Genomic DNA, 12077 nt, shown 5'->3' on the forward strand with positions numbered 1-12077 from the left:
GGGGAGAACGTGCAAACTCCACACAGTCAGTCGCCTGAGGCAAGAATTGAACCCGGGTCTCAGGCGCTGTGAGGCAGCAGTGCTAACCACTGTGCCACTGTGCCGCCCATAATTGTTTAATTGTCCATCACAATTCAAGACCCTATGCTTCCAGTTGCCTGCCATTTCAACACATCACCATGTTTCCTGGCCAACAGCTTTGTCTCAGGCCTGCGACAGTGCTCCAGTGAAGCTCAGTGTAAGCTGGAAGAACTGCACGTAATTTTCCACTTGGAAACTCTCCAGCTTTTTGGACACAATATCAAGTTCAACAATTTTAGGCCTTGAGTTCTGCCCATGTCCTTCCCCCCCAACCCCACATTCCAGGCCTTGTTAACCTATTGTTAGCCACTAACAATCTCCATTTACAGTTATTATCCTCCAAGCCAGAATTTTATCCACTCCTTTGTCTCCCTAACTACCCTTCTCTCTTTTTGGGCTCCATCTCCTTACCTTCTCCATCCAACCTATCTTCTGCGTAAAAACCAACATTTTCCAAGCTATCATCAGTTCTGTGGAAGGGTCACTGGACCCGATATGTTAACTCTGATTTCTCTCCACAGATGCTGCTAGACCTGCTGAGTTTTTCCAGTAATTTCTGTTTTCGTGGACCATCCATGACTGGATGTGGCAAGACTGCAGAGCTTAAATCTGATTCATTGGTTGTGGGATTGCTTAGCTCTGTCTATCTCTTACTGCTTATGCTGTTTGGCTTACAAGTAGTCGTGTTTGGTAATTTCCAGATTGACGCCTCATTTTTAGGTATGCCTGGTGATGAGAAAACCGAGTTGATGTTTTGGGTCCAGTGACCCTTCTGTAGAAGTTCAGAGATTCTGCAGCAATTTTAGTTTTGTCTTTAATCTCTTGGCTAGTTCATTTTTTTCATAGATTCATACAGTTCAAGAAAGACTCTGTGGCTCTTCAAACCTGCACTGACATTATCCATATAATCCCTGCAGTATGGAAACAGGCCATTCAGCCCAACAAGTCCACACCAAACCTCTGAACAGTATCCCACCAGACACATCCCCCATCCTCTTCCATGTAATCCTGCATTTTCTGTGGCTAATGCACCCAACCTACACATCACTGAACACTGTGGGCAATCTAGCCTGGCTAATCCACCTAACCTGCACATCTTTGGATTGTGGGAGGAAACTGGAATGCCCCGAGAAAATCCACACAGACATGGGGAGAATGTGCAAACTCCACACAGACTGTTGTCCAAGGGTGGAATCAGACCTACATCCCTAGCACTGTGAGGCAGGAGTGCTAACTGTGGGCGGCACGGTGGCACAGTGGTTAGCACTGCTGCCTCACGGCGCCACAGACCCGGGTTCAATTCCCGCCTCAGGCGACTCTCTGTGTGGAGTTTGCACATTCTCCCTGTGTCTGCTTGGGTTTCCTCCGGGTGCTCCGGTTTCCTCCCACAGTCCAAAAATGTGCAGGTTACGTGAATTGGCCAGGCTAAATTGCCCGTAGTATTAGGTGAAGGGGTAAATGTAGGGGAGTGGGTTGCGGGTCGGTGTGGACGTTTTGGCCCGAAGGGCCTGTCTCCACACTGTGAGTAATCTAATCTAAATCTAAATCGAGTCACCATGCCACCTCAATAGCTACCAGTAAAAGTGCACTAATCCCAATTTCCTGCACTTGCCCCATATCCTTGAATGTTACGATATTTAAAGTGCTAATCTAAATATTTTTTAAAGGTTTCCAGCCTCCACTTCCTTCCCAGGCAGTATGTTCCAGATTCCCACAAACCCAATGGCAATGGTTGAGTAGGGGATACACCGGGTCATGAGGTTGCATATTGTGCTGGAGTACAATCCTGTTGCTAACAGCCCTCAGCACCTCATGGATGTCAGTCTTGAGTTGCTAGAGTTGTTCGAAGTCAGTCCCACACAATATGATGGAAGATATTCTTAACGTCAGGATGCCAAAACTTGTCCACAAGCCTGAAGCAGAGGCTCAGTGGACAAGATTTACCTGCAGATGTCTATAGGTTGAGATAACATTCTTGATTCGGAGTTTTCCACTCTGTGGAGCACACCATGGCACATTGTTTTCATGGTTATAAATGCTCAATAATGTGATGGATGATCAGAATATGTAATTCTTTGTTGACTCTTTCTCAGGACATTGTCCCTGGTGGGTTTATAGATTAACCCCTGGCATTAATCCTGGCAACAGCTGTGACCATTCCAACTCATCAAGTACTGAAACAATCACCCATGGGATTGGCTGGTCTGCTGACTTTAACAGTACCAATCACAGTTGGGCTTATTCATCAGATGGCTTCACAGGGTAAGAATCAATCAAGTTCTGTTGATTTGGCACTTTATGAATGTATTGTTTACTTACATGGTCTTAAGCTCCATGATCTTAAAAAATCGCTTCACACAATGCTGAAGCCAGAGGGAACATAGTAATATGTTCAGTCAGGTGACTACTTATCTCCTGATATTGATTTCATTTATACAACCCAGAATGAAGCAGTTCCATGTCTCAAATGAGATAAAGATACCAGTAATCTCTATTCCTTTTGCAATAAAACCAATAACAGCTCAAGTTCTGACAAGAACTGATGATCTATCATCCTAGGTGCTTGTTTTTCACCGGCACAGACTTGATTGGCCAAAGGGCCCTTTACTGTGGTTTAGTCCTCTATGACTCTATGAGCCCATGTTTAATCCAGTCATGTATGGGACTAGTGCACATGATTGGACAGCGCAGAGCGAATTTTAATCTGCACCTAATCTTGTTTCAACTAGCTATGTGACAAAGAGCAGCACTCTGAAAGCTTGTATTTCAATTAACCTTGTCGGGCTATAACCTGGTTTGTTGTGTGAATTTTAACTTTGTCCACCCCAGTCCAACACCGGCACCTCCTCAACTTGGAGAGTGGAAGACAGTCAGTAGCCTCTGTGATGCTTCAAGTAAATGAAGGGTATTGTTCTGCTCAAACTCCAAGCAAAGGTTTCAGTCTCATTAGACAAAAATCTGAAAGACCTGCAGAAGCTGGAAATCTGGAACAAAAATGAAAATAGTTAGATAACCTCAGCAGGTTGGGCAGCATCTGTGGAAAGAAATCAGAGTTAATGCTTTGGGTCCAATCAGCCTTCAGTTCTGAAGAAGGGCCACTGGACCCAAAACGTTAACTCGACTTTCTCTCCATAGATGCTGCCAGACCCGCTGAGATCTTCCAGCAATTTTTGTTTTTATCTCAATCTCGTTGCCTGGTATGGAGGGCACTAGGTATGAAGAGAGGTTGAGTAGGTTCGGATTATTTTCATTAGAAAGATAGAGTTTGAGGGGGGACCTGATTGAGGTCGACAAAATCATGAGAGGTCTGGACAGGGTGGATAGCAAGAAGCTATTTCCCCAGAGTGGGGGCTCAATTACTAGGAGTCACGAGTTCAAGGTGGGAGGGGAAAAGTTTAAGGTAGATATGTGTGGAAAGTTCTTTACGCAGAGGGTGGTGGGTACCTGGAACGCATTGCCAGTGGAGGTGTTAGAGGCGGGCACGATAGCTTCATTTAAGATGTATCTTAAATGTATCTAGACAGATAGATGAATGGGCAGGGAGCAGAGGGATACACATCCTTAGGAAATAGGCGGCAGATTTAGATAGAGGATCTGGATCGATGTAGGCTTGTAAGGCCGAAGGGCCTGTTCCTGTGCTGTATATTTCTTTATTCTTTGTTCTTTGTGAAAGGGTTGTTGTCATGGGTGACTTCAACTTCTCTGATTTGATTGGAACCTCCTTAGTGCAAATAGTTTGGATACAGCAGATTTTGTCAGGTGTGTCCAGGAAGGATTCCTGATGCAATATCTGGATAGGCTGACGAGAGGGGAGGCCATATTGGATTTGATGCTTGACAATGAATGCGGTCAGGTGTCAGATCTCTTGGTGGGAGAACATTTCAGTGATAGTGATCACGGCTCCCTGACCTTTACTACAGTCATGGACAGTCGTAGAGGCATAGAGTCATAGAGATGTACAACACAGAAACAGACTCTTGGGTCCAACTCATCCATGCCAGACTTCCTAACCTAATCTAGTCCCATTTGCCAGCACTTGGCCCATATCCCTCTAAACTCTTTCTATTCACATACCCATCCAGATGCCTTTTAAATGCTGTAATTGTACCAGCTTCCACCACTTCCTCTGGCAGCTGATTTCACATACACACAACCCACTGTGTGAAAATTTGCCCCTCAGGTCCCTTTTATATCTTTCCTCTCTCAGCATAAACCTATGCCCTCTAGTTCTGGACTCCCCAACCTCAGGGAAAATACCTTGTCTATTTATTAGCGCCCGTCATGATTTTATCAGCCTCTATAAGGTCACCCCCTACAGCCTCTGACACTCCACTGAAAACAGCCCCAGCCTATTTAGACTCTCCCTACAGCTCAAATCCTCCAACCCTGGCAACATCCTTGTAAATTAAGGATTTCACAACATCATTCCGATAGGAAGGAGACCAGAATTGCATGCAATATTCCAAACATGGCCCAACCAGTCTCCTGCGTTGCCGCAACATGACCTCCCAACTCCTACACTCAGTGCTCTGACCAATTAAGGGAAAGCATACTAAACGCCTTCTTCTCTATCATATTGGGGCAGCACGGTGGCTCAGTGGTTAGCACTGCTGCCTCACAGCACCAGGGCCTGAGGTTTGATTCCGGCCTTGGGTGACTGTCTGTGTGGAGAATGCACATTCTCCCAGTGTCTGCGTGGGTTTCCTCCGGGTGCTCCGGTTTCCTCCCACAGTCCAATGATGTGCAGGTTAGGTGAATTGGCCATGCTAAATTGCCCATAGGTTAGATGCATTAGTCAGAGGGAAATGAGTCTGGGTAGGTTACTCTTTGGACGGTCGGTGTGGACTGGTTGGGTCGAAGGGCCTGTTTCCACACTGCAGGGAATCTAATCTATCTACTTTCAAGAAGCTATGAACCTGCATTATGGACTCTTTGGTCAGCAACACTCCCTAGGGCCTTGCCATTAAGTGTATAAGTCCTGCTCTGATTTGCTTTTCCAAAGTGCAGAACCTCACATTTATCTAAATTAAACTCCACCTGATCAAGATCTCATTGTACTCTGAGATAACATTGTTCACTGTCCACTATACCTCCAATTTTGGTGTCATCTCCAAACTTACTAACTATGCCTCCTATGTTCACATCCGAATCATTTATATAATTGACGAAAAGTAGTGGACCCAGCACCGATCCTTGTGGCACTCCACTGGTCACAGGCCTCCAGTCTGAAAAGCAGCCTTCCACCACCACCCTCTGTCATTTATCTTTGAGCCAGTTCTGTATCCAAATGGCTAGTTCTCCCTGTATTCCATGAGATCTAAGTGTGCTAACCAGTCTCCCATGAGGAACCTTGTTGAATGCCATACTGAAGTCCATTTAGATTAGATTAGATTAGATTAGATTACTTACAGTGTGGAAAAAGGCCCTTCGGCCAACAAGTCCACACCGATCCTCTTAAGAGCAACCCACCCAGACCGATTCCCCTACATTTACCCATTCACCTAACGCTACAGGCAATTTAGCACGGCCAATTCACCTAACCTGCACATCTACTGCTCTGCCCTCATCAATCCTCTTTGTTACTTCATCAAAAAAGTTCAATCAGATTTGTGAGACATGATTTCCCATGTATAAAGCCATGATGACTATCCCTAATCAGTCCTTGCCTTTCCAAATACATGTAAATCCTGTCCCTCAGGATTCCCTCCAACAACTTGCCCACCAGCGACATCAGGCTCACCAGTCTATAGTTCCCTGGCTTCTCCTTACCACCTTTCTTAAACAGTGGCAACCTCCAGTCTTCTGACACCTCACCTGTGACTATCGATGATACAAATATCTCAGTAAGGGGCCACCCTCGCTTTCCGAGCTTCCCACAGAATTCTAAGGTACACGTGATCAGGTCCTGGGAATTTATCCACTTTTATCCATTTCAGGACATCCAGCACCACCTCCTCTGTAATGTGGACAGTTTTCAAGATGTCGTCATCCATTTCCCCACATTCCATACCTTCTATGTTCTTTTCCACAGTAAATACTGATGCAAAACTTTCCTTTAGTATCTCCCCCATCTCCTGCGGCTCCACACAAAGGCTGCCTTGCTGATCTTTGAGAGGCCTTATTCTCTCCCTTTAGTCTTTTGTCCTTAATGTATTTATAAAAACCCTCTGGATTCTGCTTAACCCTATATGCCAAAGCTATCTCATTTCCCCTTTTTGCCCTCCTGATTTCCCTCTTAAGTGTACTTTTATACTCTTCTAATGAGTCACTTAATCTCTCCTGTCTACACCTGACATATGCTTCCTTCTTTTTCTTAACAAGATCTCAATTTCTCTAGCAAACCAACATTCCCTATACCTACCAGCCTTTCTTTCACCCTAACAGGATTATACTGTCTCTGGGCTCGCTATCTCATTTCTGAAGGCTTCCCATTTTCCAGCCATACCTTTACCTGTGAACATCTGCCCCAATCAGCTTTTGAAAGTTCTTGCCTAATAACGTCAAAATTGGCCTTTCTCCAATTTGATTAGATTAGATTAGATTACTTACAGTGTGGAAACAGGCCCTTCGGCCCAACAAGTCCACACCGCCCCGCCGAAGCGCAACCCACCCATACCCCTACAGGAACCCTTACCTAACACTACAGGCAATTTAGCATGGCTAATTCACCTGACCTGCACATCTTTGGACTGTGGGAGGAAACCGGAGCACCCGGAGGAAACCCATGCAGACACGGGGAGAACGTCAGTCGCCTGAGGCGGGAATTGAACCCGGGTCTCTGGCGCTGTGAGGCAGCAGTGCTAACCACTGTGCCACCGTGCTGCCCATTTTGAACTTCAACTTTTAGATCTGGTCTATCCTTTTCCATCTCTATTTTTAAACGAATATAATTATGGTCACTGGCCTCAAAGCTCCCCCCCATTGACATCTCAGTCATCAAAAACGTCATGCCCCTCCTCTCTTGCCTCCCTTTCTGTCCTTCCTGTAACATTTGTATCTTGGAACATTAAGCTGCCAGTCCTGTCCATCTCTGAGCCATGTTTCTGTAACTGGTATGATATCCCAGTCCCATGTTCCTATTAGGCTCCTTGCACTGAAGTAAATACAGTTTAATTTATCAATCCTACCTTGTTCAGGATAGGAGCAGATGGTATGGAGAAGTATTTAATTGGTGGAGCATAAATTGGGAGCAAATATTCTCAGGGAAATGCATGACAGAAAAGTAGAGGTTGTTTTGGGAGCACTTGCTGCGAGTGCTGGTTAGGTTTGTCCCACTGAGGCAAAGAAGGATGGTAGGGTGAAGGTACCTTGGATGAAAAGAGATGTAGTCAAGAGGAAGAAGGAAGCTTACTTATGGTTGAGGAATCAAGGATCAGACAGGGCTCTAGAGGGTTACAAGGTAGCCAGGAAGGAACTGAAGAATGGACTTAGGAGAGATAGAAGGGGCATGAAAGAAGGTAGGATTAAGGAAAACCCCAAGTCATTCTACACTTATGGAGGAACAAGAGGATGGCCAGTGTGAGGGTAGGACCGATCAGGGATAATGGAAGAAACTTGTGCCTGATACACTCAAACAGGTTGATGTTAAGGTGGATATGCTGAAAATTTTGGAAAACATGAGAATAGTTAAGTTCCCTGGGTTAGACAAGATATACCCAAGGTTACTACAGGAAGCAAAGGAAGAGATTGCTGCACTTATGGTAATGATCCTTGTGTCCCCACTGTCAACTGGAGTTGTGCTATATGATTGGAAGTGGCAAATGTTATTCCCTTGTTCAAAAAAGGGAATAGGGATAACCCTGGGAATTACAGGCCAGTCAGTATTACTTCAATGGTGTACAAAGTTAAAAATCACACAACTCCAGGTTATAGTCCAACAGGTTTAATTGGAAGCACACTAGCTTTCGGAGCGACGCTCTTTTATCAGGTGATTGAGCGTCGCTCCGAAAGCTAGTGCTTCCAATTAAACCTGTTGGACTATAACCTGGTGTTGTGTGATTTTTAACTTTGTCCACCCCAGTCCAACACCGGCATCTCCGAATCATGACTTCAATGGTGGACAAATTGTTGGAGAGGATTCTGAGAGACAGGATTTATGATTATTTGGAAAACCATAGCTTGATTAGAGATAGTCAGCATGGCTTTGTGAGGGACAGGTCATGCCTCACAAGCCTTACTGAATTCTTTGAGATGTGACAATACACGTTGATGAAGGTAAAGCAGTGGATATGGTGTATATGGATTTTAGCAAAGCTTTGACAAGGTTCCCCATGGTAAGCTCATTTAGAAAGTAACTGGTATGGGATACAGGGAACTCTGGCTGTCTGGATACAGAATTGGTTGGCCTGTAGAAGACAGAGGGTGGTAGTAGAATGGAAAGTATTTAGTCTGGAGTTCAGTGACCAGTGGTATTCCAGAGCGATCTGTTCTGGAACCTCTGCTCTTTGTGAATTTTATAAATGATTTGGATGAGGAAGTGGAAGGGTGGCTTAGTAAGATTGGCGAAGACACAAAGGTAGGTGGAATCGTGGATAGTGTGGAGGGCTGTTGTAGGTTGCAACGTGACATTGACAGGATGCAGAACTGGGCAGAGAAGTGGCAGACGGAATTCGACCTGGAAAAAGTGTGAAGTGATTCATTTTGTCAGGTCGAATTTGATTTTTTTTTAGATTACTGACAGTGTGGAAACAGGCCCTTCGGCCCAACAAGTCCACACCGACCCGCCGAAGCGCAACCCACCCATACATCTACCCCTTACCTAACACTACGGGCAATTTAGCATGGCCAATTCAACTGACCTGCACATCTTTGGACTGTGGGAGGAAACCGGAGCACCCGGAGGAAACCCACGCAGACACGGGGAGAACGTGCAAACTCCACACAGTCAGTCGCCTGAGGCGGGAATTGAACCCGGGTCTCTGGCGCTGTGAGGCAGCAGTGCTAACCATTGTGCCACCATACTGCCCACAATGCAGATGCAGGGTTAACGGCAGGATGCTTGGCAGTGAGGAGGAACAGAGGGATCTTAGGGTCAAAGTCTATACATCCCTCAAAGTTGCCACCCACATTGATAGAGTTGTTAAGAAGGCATATGGTGTGTTGGCTTTCATTAGCAGGGTGATTAAATTTAAAAGCAGTGAGGATATTATGCAGCTCTCTCAAGCCCTGGTTAGACCACACTTGGAATATTGTGTTCCGTTCTTGTCGCCTCATTATGGGAAGCTTTAGAGAGGGTGCAGAGGAGATTTACCAGGATACCGCCTGGACTGAAGGACATGTCTTATGAAGAAAGGATGAGGGAGCTAGGTCTTCTCTTATTGGAGTGAAGAGGATGAGAGGTGACTTGATAGAGGTGTACAATATGATGAGAGGCATAAATAGAGTGGATAACTAGAGACTTTTTTCCCAGGGTGGAAATGTCCATCATGAGGGTGCACAATTTTAAGGTGCTTAGAGGAAGGTTTAGGGGAGATGTCAGAGGTACGTTCTTTACACAGAGAATGGTGGATGCATGGAATACACTGCCAGCAGTGGTAGTAGAGTCACATGTATCAAGGATATTTAAGCGACACTTCGATAGGCACATGGATGATAGTAAAATGTAGGATATGCAGGTTAGTTTGATCCTAGAGTAGGATAAAAGGTCAGCACAACATTGAAGACCGAAGGCCTATTCTGTGCTATACTGTTCTATGCCCTATGTTCTAGATGTCAGAAAGCAAGAGAAGATTAGCCAGGGATCATTTGCTGAAGCATGGACCGTCTTTCCACTGCAGCTGTTTCTCTAGGTCCCCAGCTAAAAACTAAACCAAGCTAGAAAAATCCCTGAACTGGGAGAACTGGCCAGTGTTTTGTTGTACGACTGTTTAAAAAAAAACGTAAAACCCTTTTCCCTGATTGTTTCCTTAGATAGTATCTGTTAACCATAATCAAAATGGCCCCTGCCCAGACAAATCTGAACCTTTGCCTTTTACAATCCCTTTTGAAAAAAAAACAAGGAAAACACAACCTTGTTTAAAGAGCAGCATCGTCACACCTTGTGTTGGAAAAAATCTGCTCTACCAGTTTCAAATCTTATTTGACGACAAACTCATTTTATAAGTAGGCATAATTTAAGCAATGTTAATATTTAGCTGCTTTCCACAATTTATTATTATCATGTTGGGGGTGGGGTTGCCACGTAAGATCCAGGTTTGATTAATAGCTCAAAGAAGATATGCAATGTTTAATAATGTTTAGCAGAACAACTTGGACAAAGTTGATCTTTAAACAGTTCACTTCAGTGCTCAGCAGTTCCAGTAGCCAGCTTTGGGGGTAAGAGTCCTGACACCATTGAACTCCCACCTCCACCTCATACCATGTGCAATATTTTCTACTGATACAGGTGATTCACTCCGTTGTGTCTGGAATCATAATGTGAAAGAATACAGCCAGCATGTTGTTCATCTCCAAGCTCCAGTGAAAAGCAATGTAATCTGGACCAGTGCAAACTATATTAGAGATGAGCATAGGTTAACTCAGTAGAATGTAGCTGTGTTCCAGTCTCAGGCTGTCAGCTCTCCCTCAGTCACATTGAATTTCATTTACCTTGCAGCACAGAAACAGGTAAGTTAACTATGCTGGTCTATTGTCATGGATATACCCTTCCCTATTACCTCTCAGCCCATCAGTTTATTGGCAGCGTGCTGTTCTTTCATCCAGCATCGTTCCTCTAAGTTCATCGTAAATTATGTCAACATAGTTTACCTCTACCATCTGTGATCGTGTTCCCACCACTCCCTGTGGAAAACATTAAAAATCACACAGGTCCAACAGGTTTATTTGGAAGCACTAGCCTCCAGATAAACCCCTGTTGAACTATAACATGGTGTTGTGTGATTTTTAACTTTGTTTACCCCAATCCAACACTGGCTCCTCTACATCAGCCCTGTGTAATGAGATTTCTCCTGAATTGTCTTTTGGATTTAATAGTAACATTTTTCTATTTTTCTTTCCTCTCCGATCCCAGGACACAGAGTGTGTTTGTTGAGTTCACACAGTACAGCCGGGATGTGGATCTTTACGCTGTGGTGACCTTACGGGTTGTCTTTCAGCCTGCGGTGCCTGTCAAACCAACTGTCAATATTAAACTCTTCTCAGTGCTGAGCTCAAGTCGTGCGGTGGACCTATTGTTGGTGTTGATGGTAAACATTATTCTATAACACTAACAAAGAGTTGCTGAAACCAGCCATCCCCAATATGCAAGAAAAACACGCTTTCACTAGAGAGGACAGCTTCAGTTCAGTTGCACACATCTCGGTACAAGGGCTGTGTGCAGTTTGTGGTCGAGGTTATGAGGGGATGGCCACCAATGTGTAGAATGCCAGCTATACTCACATTCTTATCTATTGAGTCAGCATTTGAGATTCAAACCACACTCCAGGAATTTGGTCTGGGCTGACACTTCAGTACAATACTGATGGAGTGCTGATCTGTCTGAACTGAGGTTTTTTTTATTCGTTCACGGATGAGGGTGTCACTGGCTAGGTCAGCATTTATTGCCCATTCCTAATTGCCCAGAGGGCAGTTAAGAGCCAACTACGTTGCTGTGGATCTGGGGTCACATCCAGGCCAGACCAGGTAAGGATGGCAGTTTCCTTCCCTTAAGAACTAATGAAACATTAAAATGAGACATCAAAGTGAAGTCTTTCTGTTTTCTCAGGTATCCGAACAATCAGTTATCCAAACAAAATACTCCCCGTCCGTCTTGTTCAGATGATCGAGGTTGTTCTGTACTTATTCCTCAGCCAACACATTAATAAAAGAATAACGGGCCATTGCTTGGTTTCTGTTCATGGGGGGCCTTGCTGTGTGCAGTTTGGCTGCCATATTTCCTACATTGCACAATCGCCACATTTCAAAAGTAGTACTTGGAAAGCTATAAAACAGTTTGTGAATTCTGAAGTATTAGATAGGCACTAGAAATATACAAGCCAGTTTATTTTTTTACTTGACTG

General features: G+C 44.6%; 1 protein-coding gene across 3 annotated transcripts in view; it reads left to right on the forward strand.

Moving 5' to 3' along the window:
* Window positions 1–12077, forward strand: part of pkd1b (polycystic kidney disease 1b) — a 397721-nt gene that overhangs the window by 360271 nt on the left and 25373 nt on the right. For all 3 annotated transcript variants that reach the window (XM_088000368.1, XM_088000369.1, XM_088000370.1), the window contains 2 exons: window positions 2175–2343; window positions 11090–11264. In XM_088000368.1, coding sequence (XP_087856494.1) covers window positions 2175–2343; window positions 11090–11264 — 344 coding nt within the window. The remainder of the gene's footprint in view (window positions 1–2174; window positions 2344–11089; window positions 11265–12077) is intronic.

Source organism: Chiloscyllium plagiosum, unplaced genomic scaffold, assembly GCF_037043375.1.
Source record: "Chiloscyllium plagiosum isolate Xiang-an unplaced genomic scaffold, Cpla_swu_hap1 HiC_scaffold_25, whole genome shotgun sequence".
In the NCBI taxonomy this organism is placed as follows: domain Eukaryota; kingdom Metazoa; phylum Chordata; class Chondrichthyes; order Orectolobiformes; family Hemiscylliidae; genus Chiloscyllium; species Chiloscyllium plagiosum.